This window comes from Erpetoichthys calabaricus, chromosome 5, assembly GCF_900747795.2.
Source record: "Erpetoichthys calabaricus chromosome 5, fErpCal1.3, whole genome shotgun sequence".
NCBI classification, from domain to species: domain Eukaryota; kingdom Metazoa; phylum Chordata; class Cladistia; order Polypteriformes; family Polypteridae; genus Erpetoichthys; species Erpetoichthys calabaricus.
In genome coordinates, this window is record NC_041398.2 from 133993884 (window position 1) to 134019424 (window position 25541).

Here is a 25541-nt window from a genome sequence, read left to right on the forward strand (position 1 = left end):
AAAAGAATTGTGACTGTCACATAGAATGGGAAACATGGCAGCTATTTGTCACTGTAATATTAATATCATGAAAGCTGTTATACTGTATTAAATATTATAAAAAGTAAAATAAATCTAGGGTGGCGCAGTGGGTAGTGCTGCTGCCTCGCAGTTAGGAGACCCGGGTTCACTTCCCGGGTCCTCCCTGTGTGGAGTTTGCATGTTATCCCTGTGTCTGCGTGGGTTTCCTCCATGTACTCTGGTTTCCTCCACAGTCCAAAGACATCTAAATTGTCCCTAGTGTGTGTATGTGTGCACACCCTGCGGTGGGCTGGCACCCTGCCCAGGATTTGTTTCCTGCCTTGTGCCCTGTGTTGGCTGGGATTGGCACCAGCAGACCCCCGTGACCCTGTAATTAGGATATACTGAACTATACAGTATTACCCCATACAGGTACCATACATCACTTATCCAGTACATTAGTTCAACTTTGCTCTTACAGCACCAACTCTAATGTTAGTCCTTTCTTGCTGCTTCAATTCTGTTGCATGTTCCTAACAAAAGGGAAGCCATAGCCAATAGTCAAAAAATATTGATCGTCCCATTCTTCTATTAATTTATTACAAAATAAGTTGTGGTTATACAGTATATAAAGTAAAAGATGGTTTGTGTCTCTCTTTTGCCGCTGCATAAACTCATCATCATCTTGTGTCAGGTTTATATCTCATCTCAGATTGAACAGTTGAAATTAAATGAGAGAAGATGCCACAAGCATATGTGGAGGGACAAGATCCACTGGCAGCATTGTTGAAACAATGATTTGAAAGAGTAGAATAGTCTATAAGAGGGTGCAGAGAAATTGTTGGAAACAAATTGAGGATAAACTGTTATGAAATAAACCATGCAAGGATGTGGCAATTTAGAATGCAGTTAGGTCTAAGACTGGATTTAGGAAAACATTATAAAAGGGGTCAAAACAGGTCAAAGAGATCAAACCGGAAGAACTTGAAGTATAAAAATTTGAGACATTTCAAATGAAAGATTAACACCAAGCCATTTTTGAGAATTGTAACAAGAAGTTAATCTTCCAAAATATTAAAACAATTAAGAAAAAAGATACAAGGGTGAAAACCAAAAGAAGTTAGGTGAAGACCAAGTAATTCCAGTTACCAGGCAACTACATGGTAATGTTATGTGCACACTCAAGTATACAAAATTTATTGTGAGAGCAAAAAGGGACCTGGAGATGAAAGTCAAGAACCCCATAACATAGTTAGATAGGCAAGGGTTGAAACTGCAAAGACAAAAATAAGCCGAGCACAAATCTGGGGAGTGAATCAAAAAAAGAGTTTGTCTTGAAAACTAAACCAAAGTCAGAAACCAAAATCATCCTCTGTACTTGTATTTTTGAATGACTAGGATGTGTTAATTTATCCACCAAGGGATAAACCTGCAAGTAAACATCTTAGGTGCGACAGATTGGGTCACATGATGACTAGACAGCATTGCATAAATGTAAAAAACAGTGTAACGTTAATAGATATTAACATTGTTAAAAATGACACAAAATGAACAATGTAATCCATTTCTCTATAAAGGAATAATAAAAAGAGTCAAACAAAATACATATATAATTAATAAAAAATAACTGTAATCACAGCAACTGAAGGCATGGCAATAGATACAGGTAGGACAAGTCTGTGTTAATGAAGGGAAAAATGAAATGTACATATTTATTTGGAAAATTACCTTTAATTTACATACTTTTCAAATAAACAGTACATTAGTGTATCTTTTGGCCTTATCCACCTGAAAATACACATTCCATAACAAATGACTACACAAAATAGCATTGTACAATCCGTAGCACAACATATATCTTCTGAAGGCAAGATCTTCTTCGCTGGAAATGTTCCTTCAGTTTTTTCACCCACTCCTCTGGGAAAATCTTTCCGATATTTAAACATGAAGTCATTCAGTAAGAACAGAAATATCTTAGCATTTATCTCACAATTTTAATATTTTATTTTTGAACTGAATCGAAAAAACATTAAATCGAACGATTGAAATGTGTTTGTTAACAGGCATTTAAAATGGATTATTAAAGTAGCTTTTTCACAGTTACGACTACAAAAATGCCCACTGGTCTTATATACAGCTGTGTCCATACTCAAACAATGTAAAAATTCATTTTACCTGCTTCAACAACTTGGTTAAACAATTAAATAATTCAGGTCAGAACAATTACTTTTAAATGGACAGCAGATACTCTTTGTATATTTAACAAATTATGTGTGTCACATTGAAATATAATATGTGCATAAATATAATGAATGAATAAATAAATATTATAATATCAACATTTTCATATAAAACAAAGATAGGTTGCTTTTCATTTGTTTGGCAAAAGAAAGACCATAAACTCTCGATTCCTTGCATAAATATCAGTTTACTGTTAATCCTCCATTCCCATAGGAAAATTTTACTTCTCAAAGGTTGATCTTTGATGGTTCAAGAGACTTCAAAGAGATTCTAATTTAAGTCTTATTTAAGAATCAACTTTGTCATAAATGTATCTGCTAAAATTCCTTAGGAGATCTTGCTTTAGACAAAAAGGAGACATGAAATACAACTGAAGTTAAAGGGATCAAAATTGAGAATTTGTTTTGAAAAACATTTAGGTTTTGTGAGATGCCTTTCTATTCTTGTTTTAATCTCTTTCAAGACTTCATGTTTTTTACTTGTTATTTGATTGATGCCTTTATCTAAGATGTCTTATAACATCTGAGATACGATTAGTTACGTTTCTTTTGTTTTTTCAATTGGAGCATAGCCAGGTTAAGTGGCATGATCGTGGATACACAGTGTCAGTAGTGGGATTTGAACCCATAACCTCATTGATTGAAGATCAAAGTCTTATTTGTTAGTTTCTGTTGTATGATACAGTAAATTGATGCCAACAATACTTCATTGCGGCTTCATAGCGACTAGAAGTTGTGCTACATGATGTCATCAGGTTGTCACTATTTAAGATAGCAGCACATTATCAACATTGTCTTTTAAAGTTCAAAGTCTTAACTACTATCCCAACCTGCCTGCCTTTTCTTCCAGAATGAATGGGATCTAATTTGAGCACAGCAATATAAATTAGAGCAGCTAATAGCCTTATTCAGAAGCAAGGACTACAGTTTTGTAATCAAAGTAACGTGTTTTATTACCACAAACAACTTTCAATACATTTCACCGTATACTACTGAGCACCCAATGCAAATACTTTAAAATTGCAAATAAAATGTGAAGAACTGGAAAGTCTAAGCTCATTGTGTGACTTCTCTGAGATCTCTGTTGAAATTCAAGAGGGGCACTTAAGAGAATACCAGAGTGTTTTTTCATAGGAAAAATATCTGAGAAGCATGAGACAAATGAATATGTCTCCATTTTATTTCTTTCGGATCTCATTGTTGTCTTGAAGAAACCAAAAATATATTAAGGAGATCTCTTTTTTTGATTTTTTTATTCCTTATGTGTTGGGGCTTTTGTTTCAATTTCAGTATTTTATTTGATCCTGTATCCATCTAACCATTTTCAGAATCTGCTTACTCAAATTTAGGGTGATTGGCTTGTTTGATTTCAATTGTGCAAATACTTATTCAGCATGATGTTTAATTGTATGAGTACGTGTGTATGTGTGTGAGTTAATAATAGTGATGTGTACAGAAAAAAGCTCCTAAAATATTTTCTCTGCATTTTTTTAAATTGTATAGCTCTGTGGAGGTAGTACTGCATTAAAGGATAAATTTAGTAGTTTTCAAGTTGACGTTATTTCCTCACAATTATGGTAGATATTATTTTTTCCCTTTAAACTATGTTCTACTGTGTAGCATTTTTTTATACTGTAAGAAAGGCGCTATATTGTGCCTGACCCGGCGGTATAAAATAAAAAGACTTTTATTTTTCTTCGGCTGGAGGGCACATCTTCCCTGTGAACACCCCAGCCATAACACAATCGCAAGCACTAAACCAGCGTTTCTCATCCTTTAAGTATTTGCGACCCGAGTTTTCATAACAGTTTTAATCGCACCCCCCTAACATTTTTTTGAAACCCTAATAAAATGTATTCCTATATTTTTTGCTGCAGATACACCGCTACAAATTTAAAATTTTCTTACGAATAGCAAAATTACACCACATATGGCAACATTTGCGCCCCCTTTTTTGTTACTTCGCCCCACAGTTTGAGAACCGCTGCACTAAACACTAAAGTCAAAAACACTCCTCTGTCTTTCACCACCATTCCTCCACAGTTTTGTCCTCCTTCCACCCGACTCTGGCTGTTGAGTGGTGGTTGCTGGCTCCTTTTATGGTCCACCCGGAAGTGCGCCAGGTGCTTGATCACCTATTTCCAGTTGCAATCCTGGGTGGGCCTGAAGATTAGTCCAGCTGGGCTCAGGGACCCATGCCGCGCCCCCTGCCGGCCACCCCAGACCCCAACAGGGCTGTGGAGAACTCCATCTCCCATGAGAGAGACTTAGGCACTGCTCCAACCCAGGGGGGCAGCCATCCAGCGTACAGGGGAGGTACTGCACCATCCAGGGCTGCTCCCCCTGAATACACATCGAAAGGGCGTCCCGGCTGGGCATGGGACCTGGCCGTCCGCCACAATACATTTAAAACAATACCTAGCCCGCTCTTGAATATTAAAATACAGTGATCCCTCGCTATATCGCGCTTCGCCTTTCGCGGCTTCACTCCATCGCGGATTTTATATGTAAGCATATTTAAATATATATCGCGGATTTTTCGCTGCTTCGCGGGTTTCTGCGGACAATGGGTCTTTTAATTTCCGGTACATGCTTCCTCAGTTGGTTTGCCCAGTTGATTTCATACAAGGGACGCTATTGGCAGATGGCTGAGAAGCTACCCAACTTACTTTTCTCTGTGTCTCTTGCGGTGACTTTCTCTGATCCTGACGTAGAGGGTGTGAGCAGGGGGGCTGTGTGCAGCTGCTTCCTGAAGGACATGCTGCACAGTGCTTCGCATACTTAAAAGCTCAAAGGGCACGTATTGATTTTTGACTTTATTTGTTTTTCTGTGGCTCTCTCTCTCTTCCTGCTCCTGATAGAGGGGGTGTGAGCTGCCGCCTTCAACAGCTTTGTACTGGCGGTGCTTCGCATACTTAAAAGCCAAAAAGCCGTATTGATTTTTTTTTTGACTGCTTGCTTTGCACTCCTTTGAAAAGGAAGATATGTTTGCATTCTTTTAATTGTGAGACAGAACTGTCATCTCTGTCTTGTCATGGAGCACAGCTTAAACTTTTGAAAAAAAGACAAATGTTTGTTTGCAGTGTTTGAATAACGTTCCTGTCTCTCTACAACCTCCTGTGTTTCTGCGCAAATCTGTGACCCAAGCATGACATTCTAAAAATAACCATATAAACATATGGTTTCTACTTCGCGGATTTTCCTATTTCGCGGGTGGCTCTGGAACGCAACCCCCGCGATGGAGGAGGGATTACTGTATGGACGTAGTGTACTGGAGTCCAAACATGAAAACAAAAGCTTAAAACATACTGAATACATCCACTTTGAAGCAAGAAAGTTTTTGATTTAAGAAAACGTACCTTCTGCATTTCTGAGACATGCTTGTGACAGCAAGTAATACATTTGAACAGAGATTTTTTTGATATTATTTTCATAAGGTAAGGACACTTTTCCTGTTCGCTTGTATGCTAGAAGTAGTCATCATGGATGAAGTTTTAACATTTACCCTGGCCATACCACCAGTTTGCCAGATTTCCATAATTTTACACTGCATCTTACTTTGGTCTCTGTGGTTCTGCTTCTTCAGTGGTTTCATTCTGCCATGGCTTGTATCAATACATTGATACATGACTGAGAGTCTGAGTAGTCAAAAATGTCTGATTTGCATTCACAATGCCCAGAAGCACCCTCAAATAATTTCATTTTTTTATGCCGTGTGTACTCAAATTAAATAATATATTGTAAATTTTGTAAACTCGTTTGGGACCCCCCCCCCCCCACCCCCATCACCTGGACGACACGCCGAAGAGCGTCCCAAAGCGAGATTGCCGTGTCTATGGAAGACAGTTTTTAGTTGCCAGGGAAACCGTGGCTCCCAATGTGTAAGCAGCTCGCAGCTAAAGCAGATCCGAGTTGATCAAGGTCACATGTTAAGCGCTTGCCGTCGATGGGTGATGCAAGAAACATTATAAATGCAGGGAACAGGATTACTTTGCTACTAACCTGGCCACGACCCTGCCTGATTTCTGTGTCTGTGTTTAGGAGAGTGATAAATCCCGCTACTATAAATAACCGTGCTGTTCCTGTTTCAAGCTGAATAAAGTTGGTTTTGCTAAAGTACTGAGACTTAGCCTCGTGTTTTGGGGTGCAAGATAGGGACTCATACCTTACTATATATATATATATATATATATATATATATATATATATATATATATATATATATATATATATATATATATATATATTTTATAGGCAATACTGGCACACATACTATACTGAATCACATAATGACAAATTTACACTTGAATCATACATGTGATGATTTTGTTCCTTCTCCATTTACTTTCTTTGTTATTATTTCTCATTGCATACAGACAGAGATTCACAAGTGCCAGTGTGGTGCATGTTGGTGAAGGTTGCGTGTATTAGTTCTATTGTAGATTATACATGTAATAACAAATCTAATTAAATTGCATTACATTTTTTACAAAAGCCTTAGATTTTTGCATGAGCCAAGGCCACCTGCACATTGATATTATGTCCACAGTACCAATAAACAGTAAGCATTATGTACTTCCTGTGACGTGTTGCATGCACAATCTTTAAAAAGATCTAAATAGATGAAAAAGGTACATTATGTGACATGACCAAACCACAACAAAACAGGCAGAAGTGCCACAAAGCAGTATTGAATTTTATAGTGCATGCTGAGTCCCACTTCTAGGGATGTGGTAATAAAAGAACTGGGGACTTTTTTTGGAATGATTAAACAAGTTTTATTTCAGTGGATTTTTACTGTACCTGTATAGCTCGTAATATAATGAAGTAGTTCTAAATTGTGATTCATAGCCATTTTAAATCAACTTTTAATTGTTTTTATCACATTAGTAAAAGACTGTGAGTGATTGTAAGTGTGACATTATTGTCTAGTTAACTACAGAACTGAGACAGCAATAACGTCAATAACGGCAGCGCTTGGTGACGAGATTTGGAAGTGAAGCACATCCATGAAAGTCTGCTATGGAGGTAGATGATCAGAAAGTTGAATTTTTTTTTAAATCCAACAAAAAAAATACTGTTTTTTTTCTCTTCCTAAAAAAACATAACATGCTATTTTGCTACATGTGCTCAGTCTCAAGTCATGGAAAATACTTCATAACGTTTGAAAAGTGGACATATTTAGTCAATTCTTTTGTTTTCAAACTTGGACACCAGCAACTTCACCTCCATTTTAACACTAGAATTACCAGATCCTACGAAAAAACTCGTAGATCAGGCCCACTTTAAATCCATTCACACCTTTCCCTCAGCATCTTTTGTCCTGTAAATGTGCTGATTAAGACAAGCAGCAAGCCGCCTGCTATTCCATTCCCCCACCAACTTAGAATGAGCACAAACTTCTCCCAGCTCATGCCTTGATTGATTATCTGGGAGTCAAGTGCTGAAGTTTTAGAGTGGAATAGATCGTTATTTGGAATGCATTTCATGTGTGTTCCGTTTCTACAATAATCTGTGTAAACACATTGTTAAAACAGAAACGTTTTTCATATTTTAGTAGTAAATGACAAAATGTTGGCATAAACTATATAATGTGTGAAGCCTGAAGGCCAAAGATCAAATAAACACTTTCAAAAGAGGTACACATTTGCTACGACCACTTCGGTGGTGCAACGGCATCAACTGTTGACTGATAATCAAAACATCACAGGTTCGAGACCATTTTGAGAAGTGAGAAGCTCTTATTCTTACTATCCAGCCATTTTCCAACCCGCTGAATCCGAACACAGGGTCACGGGGGTCTGCTGGAGCCAATCCCAGCCAACACAGGGCACAAGGCAGGGAACCAATCCCGGGCAGGGCGCCAACCCACCGCGGGACACACACACACACACCCACCCACACACCAAGCACACACTAGGGAGAATTTAGAAACGCCAATTGACCTAACCTGCATGTCTTTGGACTGTGGGAGGAAACCGGAGCACCCAGAGGAAACCCACGCAGACACGGGGAGAACATGCAAACTGTACGCAGGGAGGACCCGGGAAGCAAACCCGAGTCTCCTTACTGCGAGGCAGCAGCGCTACCACTGCGCCACCATGCCGCCCCTTATTCTTACTATCTTAGAATAAAAACATACATTTGATTTCACTCTGTAACAGCAGGTGTAAATTTATGAAACTTGTAAAGCTTAGCTTTGTTTTTTTTTTTTTATTAAGTTTTATTCTCTCAGTCGCGTTCACGATTCCACCCCCCAAACCCCCCCCGCCCAAGGTCTGGCTCTTATATACAAAGTACAGCAATGGCAGCTTCCACCTGCAGCTATGGACTCTTCAGTACGTGAGTGACTCTCCACACTAGTGTTTAGATCTATGTATGTGCCCAGAAAAGAAGTCTGACTGCATTCTCACACCATTGCTCGCGTACTGAAGTGTCAGCATGCACTTTTCGTAGCATTACTCATGTACTTTTTGAGCATGCCCGTGTTGATCAAACACAGGAAGTTCTGCAGTCTACTTGTGACTTTACGCTGTAGGAAGTAAGTAACTAAATCCAAATAAATAACATTCGATCTGGCTTTTATGTAAGTAACATATAAATGTTAATGTTTTGGGCACAAGCAGGAGATGCAGAATAGAGGACAGAATAGTACAAGTGCACTTTTATTCAAGACTATAACGAAGAACAAAGAAAGCAAGTTACAGTAGGCGGTTGATACAACAGCTTGCCTGGTGCAGTCAAGTACATGTCTTTATCTGAAAACAGCATCAGATTAGGGGTTTGGGGGGCAGGGAGGTGTTGTGGGACTATTCTGTCCTCTGCATCTCCTGCTTGTGCCCAAAACATTAACATTTATGCTTGTCTTAATCGGCACAATTACAGGACAAAAAACGCTGAGGGAGAGGTGCGAACGGATTTAAGGTGGGCCGGATCTACGAGTTTTTTCGTAGGCTCTGGTAATTCTAGTGTTAAAACACAAGAACAGGCTACATATATATTTTTTTCAATGTGTCATTTTAGAACACAACTTCATGTGGCAAATTAATAAATACCATGATTGTGAAACAACTTCAACTTGAAAATGACTCAGTTCATCCTTTAAGTAACACTGCCGCCGGACTGCTCCCTACACCTGAATTTGAACCCTTGCCTACTCACTGCCTTTGTACAGCTTTATTATGCTGCTAGCAGCCATTCTGCTTGTGTATGTGTGCCCTGGGATGGACTTGTCATCCATTCCAAGCTGCTGTCTACCATGTGCCTAAAAATATTGGTCCTATCACCCTGTAACCCTCTGATCATGGAATAAGTCTAGATGAATCAAGACAACAACTAAAATTGTTTTTCTCTACACTTTCATTGACATTCAAAATTTTTCAAAGGATATTATTTTGATAAAATATGTCAAATTTTATATTACATACCTGCTTCCCTTATAAAGAGCAGTTTTATAATCTGTAACATCAACTAATGAAATAGTTTTTAGACCTGATCTGCTTTAAACCATATAATAAAATGAAAGTACTGTAAAAGCAGCCACTAATTAATATTCTTTGCTAGAGCAGGTAAAGAGCTGTTGTATTGAAGTAGATGAATATTTTCATCACAAATACACAGCTTTAAGATGAGCTCATGAAAATAATGGCACTTTTGTTCGCTTTATTGTAAGCTCTGACCTTTTTCTCTGTTGCTATCAATTCAAAGCAGCATTTCAAGCTCATTCCTTTCCTAATTCTGCAATATTTTGTATCACCTTTGTTTCAAGATTTTTATCTACTAATTCAGCAAAGGATTGCTTTTTCCATCCATCCATCCGTTTTCCAACCCGCTGAATCTGAACACAGGGTCACGGGGGTCTGCTGGAGCCAATCCCAGCCAACACAGGGCACAAGGCAGGAGGATTGTTTTTTCCCTGTTATTGAAATGCCCATGCCTCACTCTGCACAATATTTTTTAAAAGTTCCAGTCCAGATGTGGATATTCCAATAAAAAAAAATATTAATGCAAATGTCTTGGTAATTATACCCTTGGTAGAATAAATACAGTTCTTTCATTTTGTGAGATGTAATTTTTCATAATGCCTGAAAAGACTTTTTAATTTGTTGATAATATTGGTATCACATTGTAGGTTAATCATAAAGAAGTAGAATGGTGTTGACAAAATCTTTAAAGCAGCTATTAAACATTATTATTTTGGGTGATCAAGTGTTTACTGAATCAGACAGCAACATCAACCAGCAAACAACAAAATAAAGAATAGGGAGAGTTGCTAAACACATTTAGCTGGGATAGACTCCAGCACCCTCTAGCACCCTGTTCAGGACAAAGCGGTTTAGAAAACTACTGACTGACTGACTAAACACAATTAAGAGTTACCTAAAAAATAACATTCATTTTAGTGGGAAGTTCACACTTTTTTGACAAATTGTGTCATCGTATCACTTGTCATACCATGTTTCCTAAAATGTGTATTAAGGGGATAAAAGCAGCGCTATCACCTTAATACATCAACAGGGATTTAAGTTATACTTAAATGTGGCACAATGCAGTCCAAGGCTTAAGACACACATGTGAAATTAGAACATCACAGCAATCATCTTATAAAATAACATCAAGTTGAGTTTTGAAAGTCCCTAAATTCCTAATGTCTACCACACTACTTGGTAGCTTATTCCAAGTGTCTATGGTTCTCTGTGTAAAGAAAAACCTCCTAATATTTGTGCGAAATTTGCCCTTAACAAGTTTCCAACTGTGTCCCCGTGTTCTTGATGAACTCATTTTAAAATAACAGTCTCAACCCACTGAACTAATTTCCTTCATAATTTCAAACACTTCAATCATGTTACCTCTTAATCTTCTTTTGCTTAAACTGTATAGGCTCAGCCTATAATCTTTCCTCATAATTCATCCCCTGTAGCTCTGGAATCAGCCCAGTTGCTCTTCTCTCGACTTTTTCTAGCCCTGTTATGTCCTTTTTGTAGCCTGGAGACCAAGACTGCACACAGTACTCCAGATGAGACCTCACCAGTGCATTATAAAGGTTGAGCAGAACCTCCTTGGACTTGTACTCCACACACCGTGTTATATAACCTAACATTCTGTTAGCTTTCTTAATGGCTTCTGAACACTGTCTGGAAGCTGATAGCATAGAGTCCTCTACGACTTTTAAATCCTTCTCATAAGGTTTACTGTCGATTTTCTTTCAGACCTCCTATCGTGTATTCAAACCTAACATTTTTACTTCATATGTTTAATTCTTTGCATTTAATGACATTAAACTTCATCTGCCCCTAATCTGCCCAAACCTGTATTCTGACCAAGTTCCTCTGTAATGATTTAACAGATTCTGAATTATCTACCAATTCACCTGTCTTGGTATCATCTGCAACCTTAACCAGCTTGTTACTTATATTCCTATCTAAATCATTTATATATATTAAAATATAGCAGCAGCCCTAGCACTGACCCCTGTAGAACACCACTCTTAACATTGGCCAATTCTGATGAGGTTCATCACCCTCTGCTTCCTGTGTCTGAGCCAATTCTGTACCCATCTAAAAACATCACCCTGAACTCCCACTTCTTTTAGTTTGATGCCCAACTTGTCACGTGGCACCTCATCAAATGCTTTCTGAAAGTCCAGATAAAAAATTTCATAAGCTCAACTTTGATCATATCCTTTGTTTGCTTACTCACAGAATTCCAGCATATTATTCAAACATGACCTCCCTCTTCTGAACCCATGCTGAATGTTTAGAAAAAAACCCTGTACTTGCAGTGCTGCTCAAAAGTTTTGATTTACATGTTGTAATGGTTCTCCCTGTGTCCATGTGGGTTTCCTCCCACAGTCCAACGACATGCAGGTCAGGTTGCCTTTGTGTGTGTGTCTGTGCATGTTCACCCTGTGATTGACTGGTGCATCTGTCCAAGGGTTGTTCCTGCCTTATTCCTTGCGCTTGCTATGATAGGCTCCAGCTTCCCTGTGACTCTGCTCAGGGTAAAGCAGGTATAGAAAATCAATGGATGCATGTTGTAATGGAGGGACTGTCATTGTTTGCAGCTGTAGCACAGATAAAGTATGCAGGAAAGGAGCTGAGCTTAAGAAGCCCTGGTGCAATAATGGGATCAACATTAGGGTTAATAAACTGCAGCATTATGTTAGGAGCCAGGAGATAACTACTTTTCCAACATATGCATAAACAGTTGTCATCAGTGCGTAATTTGCGTCGGACCAGAGCTCAGCTCCAGTACCTGATTTTAAGCCCCCTGTGCTCCAAGACCACTAAATATTTTTAATTTTTTATAATATTTGTTACACGGACTTTACTTTGAACTTTAATAAAACGGCCTAGTTAATGTTACCCCTGTCTGTTTTTTGAGTGGCTGATGTGAAAAAGAATAAAGTGCAGCAAAAGACAATGCAAGTTGCACAAATCAAAATAAATTGCCATGTCAGTGTATTTGTATTAGGTCAGTGCAAAATGTGTGTGAGATGCTGACATGGCGGTGGAAAGGTAAAAGGAATGGGAGTGAGGCAATGGGGAAAAAAACACATCAGACAGGGCCGGAGGAGAGCGAAAACTCCACTACAAGTGTGCTCCACAGAATGTGAACGGCAGGAAAATTAAAGATTGCCAGATGTCCAAGTGAAATACTAATATATCTGTACAAGTATACATGTAAACAGTGCTGATTCCGTGATTTATGAGGCAGACGATGTAATTTCAGATTGCTGTTGTCAGCACACCCCCATTACACCCCTGGGCATTTACTATGAGCTTTGGCACCTCATGATTTGCAAATTAAAAACTGGCTATCGTAATTTTTTTATATATATTTGCTGTGCATCATTTTTGATCATTCTGGCTTACTAAAATATTATTTTTCTGCTGTGTATTTTTATTGATTTTATCAGTTGCATAATATTGACTTAAAAGGGATGGCACAAAAAAATAAATGGTGTCACTATTTTAGACCATTTTTTAATTTGTGTATGGTATCACAACCACTTTATTCTGCAATCAGTGTTTAAGATAGCAGTACAATATTCTCAGTGTCCGAGCTTTCGGATGAATTCTAAAAAATCTTTGTGGGCTTTCAGCTATGTTATTGGTTAGAAATTGATTGAAGTCAATTTTGCTTCTTGACTCTGCTTTCTCTTCCTGATTGTTGATTTTGTCATTTCATTTTTGTTTTGGTCGCTAGATAATTTGCTCTTCCGTTTACAAACCCACCTTCACTTTTTGCCTTCATGTTTGTAATCCGTTCATCTCCTGGTCCATTCTTTCCAAGTGTACACATTATCTATCCAAGGTGTCTACTACAGCAGAGAGCAATGACCTGGGATTAGTGTGACCCTTTAAGAGGGAGTTGTGGACAGAGTTCCAGGGAACACCGGTGGCCAGTAGGGGGAGATATGGCCGGGCAGCCCCAATAGTTCCTTGAGACATTCCTGACACTGGATTCAGTTCTTAGGATTTGCTTTCATTCTTCACGGCTTAAAGATATTATCCAACCACAAAATAGTTCAACTTAAAGAATGAAGTAGTTGTGTCACCAGGGGAGGAAAGAAGAGAGGCCAGACAGCCGGGGTGAGGAAATGTGAGGCCTACTAGTAGTGGGAATGTTCTTTAGGCACTCTGCTTGATACGGTGGCAGTTACTTGTATGTTTAGCTAGGCACTAAGTGCAGAAAGATGTTTCTTGTTTTCTTTATTATCTATTACTTTATTCCTCCCTTTCTGTTCAGGTCTTTGATTTAACTGATAAATTACTATTTGGGTTTGGGGTATATTGTAGAGTGTCTTCTACAGGTCACAATGTATTATTTGTTTTAATATTAATTATTTTCCATTATTATACCCATTATTTAACCCAATTAAACCCATTACGAGTCACATGAACCAGAACTTCCACTGGTGGATATATTACAAGGCAGAAATGACTCCTGACCAGACTGAACTTCCTGTGCATCTTACGGAACAATCATGAACATCCACTTCAGTTTAGAGTCTCCAGTTATCCTAATGCACAAGAGTTAGGAGCAAATATGGTGTACCCAAAGTATTAAAACCCATGCGGACAAACAGACCACGATTGGGCTATGTCATGCCCACAACTCTGGAGCTGAGAGGCAGGGGTGCTAGTCAATGACATATAAAATGTATTTCACATTGGCTAAGTGGCTCTGTTTTTCCAAACTGCAAGGCTTCATGCAGGTTCTTAATTTTTGCCTTGGCTGAATATTGGTATTGTAAAGATCTTAATGTTTTTGTGTCTATTCTACTCTTATTGTGTAAGAGTGAGGTTCTTTTGCACACAATATGTAAGAATATATTTAACTTAGTGCTTATAAAATTCAGCAGACTTTTAAAAGGTCTTGTTTAAACACTGCTTTGTAATACCACCTGCAGATACAATTGCCTGCTGTCAGAAAATAAGATGTTACAGCGGGTTGGAAAATGGATGGATGGAATATAGTTAATTCCATTTTTTTATCAGTTAATTAAATGAAAAATGCAATATTCTAAACAGAATATTTTTTTTGGTAGTTTCATCTCTCCTATGCTGACAAAGAACTCATGGAGCGTGTGGATCGAGGAGAGTCACAACAAGAACTCCTTAGAAGGATTGCCAAGGATTTGCCTGTTTATACAAGGACAATGTCTGGAGGTATTTCTGTGATCATTGTTGCAGTATACATGTGCTTTGCAGTGTTGTGGTTGTGTTTTTTTTTTCAGTCTGTATTTTATGTTTTAATATAAATGAATGGATGAGATGTTGCATGCTACATAAACACAACTACCTACTCTTTGTATCCTGCTATATTCATGACCTTGTAAGAAAAGGAAAAAATATGACAGAACTTAACATTCTCCAGCCCCCTTAATCCAATTCATGGTTGTAGGTGGGGGGTTAGAATCTATTAAAGTAGCACTAGGCATAAAGCAGAAGGCAGACTCTAACTACAGAGTACTAGAGACCCAGGTTCTATTTTGATAGTGCTGACAGAATGCCAATCTATCACAGAGCACAAACACACTCACACACACATGCACGCGCGCACACTCTCAGGCCAATTAAATCTCACTACTTAATCAAACTCACACGTCTTTGTGATGTAGAAAGAAATCAGAATACACACATGGGCACAAAGAGAGAACACGGAACATGGGTCCCTGAACTTGGATATCTGTTATAATAACCACTGAAAATCTGAAGCAGAGCCTTCAATTACATGAACAATATTGAGATAAATTAATATCGATAAGGTATTTTAGTATCCATCTCTTTTAGTGTGTTACCTACAATCAACCCGAATAACTATAACACATTTTTCCAGCAGAGAAATACAGGAAAAGTGCTGTTTGTGTTGAGTCATCCTGTAGCTGGCTTAGCTGCAATTCTCTGCTTCAGCAAGAGTGTCGTCATTTTCCAGTTTCCCTGAAATGTTGCATACGGGTTGGTTAGAGTTGCCATAAATATACACAATCATTTTCGTCAAGTTTTCTTTTATGAATCCAGACGTTTGCATGGAAAGCTGTGTACGTGTATGTGACATTCTACTGTCCAGAATGGAGAACATGCTGGGTATCTCTGGCACTGCCCTCCAGTGGTTCAAGTCCTATCTGACTGATAGGCAAGAGTTTGTTAGTCTTGGCAACAACAGATCCAGCTCAGTGCCAGTCACACAAAGAGTCCCTCAGGGCTCTGTCCTCGGTCCTCTTCTCTTCTGTATTTACATGCTTCCTATTGGCCATATTATCCATAGCTATGGACTGGGTTATCATTTTTATGCAGATGATACTCATCTCTACTTCAATGTTAAAAGTGGAACTTCATCAGAGCTTTCTCAGCTCACAACCTGCCTTAGTGAAATTAAAACCTGGATGGAGCAGAACTCTTTAAAATTAAATTGCAACAAAACTGAACTCCTGCAAATTGGGACTAAAATGCAACTTAATAAAATGAGCTCCTTCCCAGTCCACCTTGGCGGTGATCTCATCAGACCTGCCTCTACTGTAAATAATCTTGGTGTCATTTTTGATTCCTCCCTATCTTATTCCACCCACATAAATCACATTAAGAAACTTTCATATTTTCACCTCCGTAACATATCCCGTGTTCGCTCCTTCCTCTCCTTCTCTAATACTGAGAAACTTGTCCATGCTTTTATCACATCCCGCATCGATTATTGTATTTCCCTACTGGCAGGTGCCCCTTCTAATCTTCTATCACAGCTCCAGCTTATTCAAAACTCAGCTGCAAGAGTCCATACTCGAAGCAGCAGCAGTGAGCACATCACACCCATCCTGCTCCGTCTTCACTGGCTCCCTGTGTCTTACAGAATCGAATATAAAATCCTACTAATAACCTACAAAGCCTTAAATAACCTCACGCCAAACTACATCAGTGACCTTCTCCATCACTATGTGCCTGCCCGCCCACTAAGGTGCTCTGATTCTGGCAATCTTGTTGTGCCCCACACTAATCTACACTCCATAGGTGACAGGGCCTTCAGCTGTATAGTGCCCAGACTCTGGAATGACCTACCAAAATTAATTAGATCAGCTGACTCCATGAATTCTTTTAAAAAACAACTCAAAACTCATCTGTTCAGGAAGGCTTTTAGCTCTACTTGACTTTATTACCCTTCTCTCAGTTTACTTCTCTGTCAAGATGCTCATGTAACCTGTATGTGTGTGCGAGACCATCAATTACGTTGTCTGTTAGGCTTTTTTTCTCAGATTTCACTGTTGTAATCTTATTTATCTGGTTTGTACAACGCTATATACTGTATACCCTGCCGTTCTTCTTATATTCTGTAAGTGCCTTGAGCATGGGAAAGGTGCTATATAAATAAATGTATTACGTACATTTCAAGCTTCTTTTTGTGCATATTATAAATCTGAATCCATGATGTTTTTGGAGAAGTGTGATTCACAAAACAAATATATTTAATGAAAACTACTCACTGGGTTTGTAACAACTATTTTGTATCCAAAGCTGTCCCATCGTGTTTTCACCAGTCATTTGGGCCCATGTTTTACAGAACACTAGCTGTAATAAATATGCACAAACCAAAAGCTCTGTTCTTTTGTTTCCTTGTTCTCTTCCTTGGCATTATGAGCTTATGAATTCATAGACATTCTATGCTAAAACAATGTGAAGTAGCGCAGCAATCAGCATCTCTCTGACAAAACTGTTATTTTCATTTTGTACATGTGGGGGACATTCAGGATAGACATCGATACTCAGATTAGATTTGGATATGTTGCAGAATTAATTTGAGCAGCCTCCATTACACAATCTAGAACTCTGTGATAGTCATTATGATCTTCAAAATGCTGTAGTGTGCTGGGTCAATAACATCATTTCAAGAGAGACCCACCGGATTAACAAGCTTATTAAAAAGGTAGGCTTAGTTATGGGACACATTTGACAAAACTGGAGGTAATAGTGAAGGAAAGAATGAAGACCATTTTAAACAATGCTGCGCATCCTCTCACTGACACACTAACACACTGAGTACTTCAGTCAACGAAAAACGCAACAGATATGTATTAAGGAACACTACTTTGGATCCTTCATACCTAACACTCCTTTATAATACCTCACTGCAACTGCTCTCTTATCTTTAACAAAGTCAGATTTTTTTTTCTTATTTTTTTTGTAATTTTTGTTTCTGTTTGAAAGGCGTTGCTCCAATTATCCATTCATTTTCTTAACCTGCTTATCCGAGGCAGGGTTGTCAGACAGCTGGTCATTGATGAATTTGAAATGATCAGTGCAAATAAATAAAGTAGTGATGACACCCTGAAATATATTTGCAAGTTATATAGTACTGTCTTATACATCAAAAATGGCCAAGTGTGAGAAATGGTTCAAAATCATTACTGGAATTGTAATGAGGTGGCTATGCAAAGGTGGTTGCATAGCTTAAGTAGGTACCTGTAAGAGATAATACCCCGATACAGAAACAGTAATTGTAAAAAATGATCACATTCTCAAACCTGTTCAATTTAAGTTTTTGGAGAGTCGGAGCATCGGGACTTGTTGCAAGGCAGGAAACAACCCTGACCAGGATGCCAGTCAACTGCAGGGCCCACTCACCCACACACCCACAGTGAGCAGTAACATAACCTATCTAATCCAAACCTCCGACACTCCAAATGGTAAACCGACTCCAACTAATTACTTCCAATTTACTTATGGACGTATCTATAAAAAAATCAAATAAAATCAAGAACTTCTTAACAAAATCTACATTAGATAGCCTGGAATAACTACAGATTTTAGTTTGGTTTTTTTCTGTCCATCCTGGTCATCTGAGCTTATAATCAGACTTGCATTTGGAGACTTGAAAAACAATTCTATGTTTAAGGACTCTACTTTTCTTAATTATATATCTATCTTACAGTATGTTAAGTATGTATTATTTATTTATATAGACTATTCACTATTATTCTAATCTATTTTTAATTTGCTTTTTCTTTGCTTGTAAGTATTTCTTTGTCATCTTGTACAGCACTTTGAGCTACTTCATTTGTATGAAAATATGCTACAGAAATAAATGTGGTTGTTGTTATACAGCAGTCCCTCTTAAGCTGCAGTCAACTACTGTAGGTGTCCCATACCAAGGTTCCTGGTTGTGTCGTTATATTGATTTACTAATGAGTTATTTAGTTTTTTGTGTTTCTAAGGTTTTTATTGATACATTCATAGAGAGCAGTTAAATTCTTACTTGCATGTAATGATCGACATGCAACACAATACCGCTCTCTGGTGCCATGATTAATATTATAATCTCAAAATATATGTCACTCTTACCCCAGATAACCACTTTACAATGAAACTGTAGTCTTATTTCTTGAATAATCTCGGAATGCAGTTTACAACTGAGTCCACCATTAGGAGATATATTCATCTCCTAATTCTAATGCTGGCGCTCCTAAACTGTATTTATTAATAAGACTGATTAATACTTCTTTAGTTCACCTGTTATTAATCTGCACATAAGGAAGAGCTTGAGTTTACACAGTAGTGATAAAGAAACAACACAGATTTTATAGAACAATAGTAAAAATAACTATGCGTATATTCTTCATTGTATCAGTTCACCAGAATAGGTGCTGCAGTAGCAGAATTACAGGCACATTGTGCTGCCATCTTTGCTATTACAGCCCTGTAGGTTTACCTATCATCTTTCTACACACTCTTGGACCTCTGAGACACCAGAAAAATGAAAAGTAACAGTCTCCCCTCCACTTTCCCTACATCCACTTGCCCCCCATGTGTTTTCCTGTTTCTCTGTCTCTGTTTCTCCAGATCTTTCTTGCATTTAACAGCACAGCCTGCTCTCCTCATGTTTTCAAAGAACTGTCTTTGGCTTCCTTAGAAAAATTTCCTCCTGGCTCAAGACAGGGTCTCTGCACTTAAATCATCCATTTTAAGTCTTCTACTGATATCATCTAAAGTGTTTGGGGTTAAATTATGCTCTTCTACTGAGGATTGGAGAACATCCACCCAGATGTAATTCCTGCCCTCCCTAATCCTGCCTATGCCACCTGCTGGTGCCAAAAATACCATGTAGCTTCACTTTAGAGACAATAAATTAAAATTTACTTGTTCTTGAACAGATGGAGGTGTCAATAGTTAACAGTGTAAACTAACTCTCAATGTTTGTGAAAGAAGAAAAAGAATCAAACTTCTGCTCCAATTGCAAACATATTTGATGGGGTAGGGAATTTTATTAAATGGCAACCTCAGAGTGTCAGCTGATATAATCTGAATGTATAGGTGGATTGTGTAGTTGACATTTGTTGAACACGCACCACTTATACATAAGCACCTGGAACAATATAGAATCAGACTAAGTCTACTGACATTTATTTGCATTACCTTTTATGAAGATTTCTGAACTTCTCTTAGCCTGTACATGATCTCTGATTAGTTTCATCTTGTGTCGTTTTTCATACAGTAAGACTGTACATTAAAAGACAGAACTTCAAACACTCAAGATATTTTGTTTAGTTCTGTGGCAGTTGGTCTGGGATAACTTTGTTCATTCAATAAATGACACCGACAAAAGTGTAATTTTTTTTCACTTGGGTGCCATTTATTAATTATTAGATTACCAGTAACAACGCACTGCACAATAACATGCAGTGAATACACTTGACTTGAACATTCATAGTTTTCATCCTCTTTCTCTGTACATTTAGCATTCATTTGCTCAGAGGTTGATGCGCTTGCTGCTTCCTGAGCAGCTCTTCTTTTCTCCGCCCTAGCAATCCGCTTCTTCTCTTCTTTTGTTAGCAACTTTTCATGTTAAAACTGATTAAGTCAGTGTTTGTGTTGCAATTACTTAATACATTTTCTTTCATTTTTCTCACTTAAGCTGGCACTTAAGTCTTCAATCTGTCTCAAGAATGATTTAAGATATGAAGAGGCAGGAGAAGTGACGGCAAAGGTGGTAGGGATGAGAATAGCGCCAGTATGCATGCGCCGCACGGTGGCCCTGCTGGCCACTGCCAAGAGTTGATTCTACAATAAAATAAAATAAAAATAAAAAGAAGAATAACCTTGGAGGTCAATCATCACCCCAAAAGCAGATAGTAGATGTCACGTAGTATATGTGTGCCAAATTTCAGGTCAATAGTTCAAACAGGTTGCAAGCTACAGGTGATTTAAAATCCTGGACAGACAAACAAACAGTAGCGTATTATATATAAAGATAAGACCTATATAAGTGAAAAAAATTTGCAACAATTAAGGAAATTAACAAGGTTCAAATTTGTTTTCATTGCTGTACATTGTACAGTAATTGCTAAAGCCATATTTAAAATTAAAACCTGGATTTTCCATCAACTTAAATTTGTCCATCTCCATACTTACTGTGATGCAGAACGTGGATTGACCAGCGAGATGGACGGTGTTCCCTTACTTACCTGGCTTTGATGCCATCATAATGGAGAGACAACATGGATGAATGAGTGTACCTCCCTGGACATCTGCTGCTCACTGCCCGAGATGGGAGGCCACCACAGAGGGACAACATTTGGGCATCCTGTCTTGAATAAGCGCTGTTCTCAGCCTCTGCTGGGAGGCAGGAATAACGGATGAACAGACGGAGAGTGCCTCCCAGGAACAGGTGTTTCCCTAGTGTGCAAGGAGGCCATGTTCTTCTGGTATGGCTCTGATTTGGATACCTGCAGGGGTGCATGGAAGTTCTGGAGGGCAGCCCAGTTAGGGTCCTAGGGTGCAGTCAGTAAAGATCTCCATTATGGATGTTCAGCCAGACCCACAAGTGCTTCCTGAGTCCAATATTGTGGCAATGGAAGTGCTGCCACGTCCAACATAAATAAAGCCACCCTGCCTCACTCCGGTGAGCCTGAGTTGGGAGAGGAGGAGAACAAAACTTACCAGGGGAGATTTGGAGGAAGGATGACAGAAAAAAGATAAGAGATGTGCATCATGTGTCTTGTGTGAAGAAGCTTGTAAAGATATCACATCATAAAAGGTTTATTTGAATCAGAACCTATGTATTTTTGTTTGTGTCCAATGTATGGGGCTCTGAGTGGCCCACTTGTGGTCACACTACACCTGCACCTTTTAAGCTACACCCCCATGACCACTTCTGGGGTTCTTCAATACCACAGGATTATATAATTGTCATTACAAGTTCATCACTCATGGCAGCAGTCTCCTTACTGGCCAAATATTTAAAACCAAAATAAACAACAGCCTAACTCTATTTCACAAAGGCTGATGGAGTCAGGAAAGAACATCTTACTCCAATTCTATTTCAACCTTGGATTTATGACATCAGAGTGAAACTGAAAAGAAACAAAATATAAAAATTACCTATTTTTAATAAACAACATACATTTGTTATATTACTAGGTAATACTTGCTATGTCTTCTTATTCCTCTTCATCTTTTCCTACTTCTATATGGGGTTGATCTGCTTGATCAACCTTCTCCAAGCAGCTTGTTCCTACTCCTCCTCCTTAGTCAGGTCCTTTTCTTTCAAATCTTTTATTTTTTATCCTCCTCCTCTTTGCCCTCCCTCACTTTCTCTTCCCCTGTACTTTAATTTTCATCACTCTTTTGCCTGTGCCACTTCAATCTACTTTCCTGTCTTTTCAATAGCTCTCCCTGCAGGCTAACTTATGAATCCCGATCATCATTAAACTTCATATACTCTGCCTTCTTCCTATTTATCTTCAGTCTTCTGTCTTCCAAAGCCCTTCTCCATTCTTTCACCTTACTCTCCACTTCTTCTTTTCTGGTGCTACGCAACACAATGCCATCAGCAAAAATCATGCACCAGAGGGATTGGACATTTATCCCATCATTCAACACATCCATAACCAGATCAAAGAGGTAAGGACTTAAAGAAGATCCCTGATGCAGATCTACTCTAACTGGGATCTTGGCAGTTACTCCGAAACTGCTTTATACCCATGTACTTACCCCTTTATATATATCCTGGACAATCCTCATGTAATTCTCTAGTACTTTTTTTTCTCTCATGCAGCTCCAGACTTCTTGACATGGCACTCTATCATAAGCCTTCTCCAAATCAATAAACACCATGTGCAAACCTTTCTGTATTTCTCAATGCTTCTGTATGCAATATGTCAATGCAAAGACTGCATTAGTTGTTCTTCCGTCTGGCATAAAACCAAATTGTTCCTCCCCTGTGGTGGTCTCTTCCCTAAGCTTTCCCTTTATAACTCTTTCCCAAATTTTCATTGTGTGTGACATCAGCTTTGTCCCACTATAGTTTCCACAATCTTGAATATCATCCTTCTCCATATAAATGGGTACAATCACACTGTTCCTCCACTCCTCTGGTATTCTCTCCTGTTCATAAATGTTTGACATTAAATCCCACAAAACACTCCCTCTTCTCCTAAACTCTTCCATTGCTCTGCTGGTATTTCATCTGGTCCTGTTACCTTTTGATTTTTCATTCTATTCGGCACCTTCTTTACTTCCTCCCTCCTTATTCTTGGTGCTAGCCCTTCCTTTGGGACTTCATCCCCAAATACTACCCTTGGATTTTCTTCATTCAACAGCTTTTAAAAGTATCTCTTCCGTCTATTCTTGATCCTTTAAGACATTCATACATACTATGTGCTAACCATAAAATACTAAAGAATACACTTACAGCTTAAACCTATATGAAATATACAACTACCAATGTATTTATAATTATTCAATTAATTTAAACTAGCCGTAGCATACGGCGGTGTAAGAATAGGAACGGAAAACGGTGAGAAAGGAATTCAGGAATCAAGAAGAAATAAATACTTCTTGAAAGACGTAGTGTGCATGTAGAATTTCCGGCCAAGTAGGATTACACGTGAAAGTGATAAATAAATCAGGCTTTCCGAATTTACGTACTATGGCCATGGCATCCTGATAGTTTTCTTGGACTTCCTGGAAATGTGGACGGTAATATGATCATTTTGCCTACACGAACGTTGTTATTTTCAGCATTTGCTTTCAGTGTGTCTGATAGTTCAACACATAGATCTTGTTGATGTAATCTGAGATAGTTGAGACGCGCGCCCTCTGTTTTAACATATGCATCTACGACGTACTGTTGGAATAGTTTGCCGCTGGAGTGTAAAATACTAAATGTATTCCTCATTGCTAATCTGTACGTGTAAAATTGGCATTGAGTAAGCCTTATTTGCTTGGCGGTTCTTTTATCGGGAACATGTTGTAAATCTTTGTGCCAGCCAATGTCTCCATAAGGGAATAAAAGTGGGTAAACTATAGGTTCGCAATTCATATTGAGCGTGGAAATCTGTTTACAGGAGTTGCCTATGCGATAGATGCAAATGTCCCTTTCGGCAGGCATTTCGCCATCTTCTCCGACGAAAATCGCTGTAACATCGGTGTGACATGTCGGGGCATTGTATCATCGTAAATCCTGCCTAGGGGTTTCCTTGAAAACCATTCGTACAGATGCTGTTGGATTGGACTCAGTGATTTCATGCATGTGTTTGTATGATTTAGCGAAGGGGTTGATGGTTCTGAGCATGGAATCTAGCTGGAGAAGTACATTTTGGCTGCATGCGGAATTTGCTTTATTTTGTAAGCGTACTTTAGTAGCTTACGCAGTGTCAAAAACATACAACTGTCCATATCCTGGAGAGGTAGAAGTGTTAGTGTATAATGGAGAGATTTGGTGATAAATTTGCTCGTGTATTTTAAAACAGTATGGTCCGTGGCCAGGAGGTTGAGTTATCTGTGCACCCATGGAAGCAAACGCTAGAGAAGGGTTGTACTCTCGAATGTGTTCACGATCATTTTTAGCTTCTGATGTTTGCTGTGTAAGAAGCTGTTGTAAAGACACAGGTGGCTCCCGCAAGGGTGGTAAAGCTACTGTACCGTTGTGGCAGCACCTCGAGTACTTGTTGGATGTATTACGCTCAGCAGGCCAGTATTGTGCATGACATGGAAGAGGACGAATAGGATTGGAGAAATGCCGTGCCGGCTGCGTGTGGGCCAGAAGAGAAATATATATAAGAGATAATTACAGGCTTTATTTCAAAGTGAATTAACAAACACGTACACTCTGCTTGTGAAACACACTGTCTACGCACTGAATTGATTCTTTTTCCTTTTCTGTTCCAATATCCACTGAAGTACGCAGAAGGCAGTGTTAACTAATCTGTACATCCAACTAAGAGCTATTCTGCAAGATAGAACATTTTTGTTGAGCCGAATAATGGCTTATGTTACAGTTCTTTAACAGACACAAGAAAACCAGAGAATCTAAAGTACAGCATTTCGCAAACACATAAAATGCAGTCTGGAAACAAACCCAGATTTCTGAATTTGTGAGGCAGCATCACAGATGTCTATGCAGAAATGAGCAAATATGTGTCTCATACTTAACATACTTTATAGTCGGATTTACACTTGGAAGTAATGTGATTCTTTACAGCAGTGGTCCTCAGTTATAGGCCTGGAGGGCCGCAGTGACTGCAGGTTTTCATTCCATTCAGTTTCCTAATTAGAAGACAGTCTTTGCTGATAACGAAACTTGCTATTTAACTAAATGGCTTGTTAGCGCTTTCACTGTGATTGAGGACCCCTGCTTTAAAGGCTTATGATCCTTTTATAAATATATCAAAAAACAGCCTCCCAATGACTCTAAAGGTTAATTCTCCTTTTATTAATATATAAACATTAATTGCTCAATAACATTAACTCCCTCTCTTCTTTTTCTTATGACTTTTTATGCCCAGTTGTACATAAGGTGGAAATATGATGA

General features: G+C 38.5%; 1 protein-coding gene across 1 annotated transcript in view; it reads left to right on the forward strand.

Annotated features, from left to right (window-relative positions):
• Window positions 1–25541, forward strand: part of zdhhc2 (zinc finger DHHC-type palmitoyltransferase 2) — a 234048-nt gene that overhangs the window by 134182 nt on the left and 74325 nt on the right. The window contains exon 4 of the mRNA XM_028802046.2: window positions 14794–14914. Coding sequence (XP_028657879.1) covers window positions 14794–14914 — 121 coding nt within the window. The remainder of the gene's footprint in view (window positions 1–14793; window positions 14915–25541) is intronic.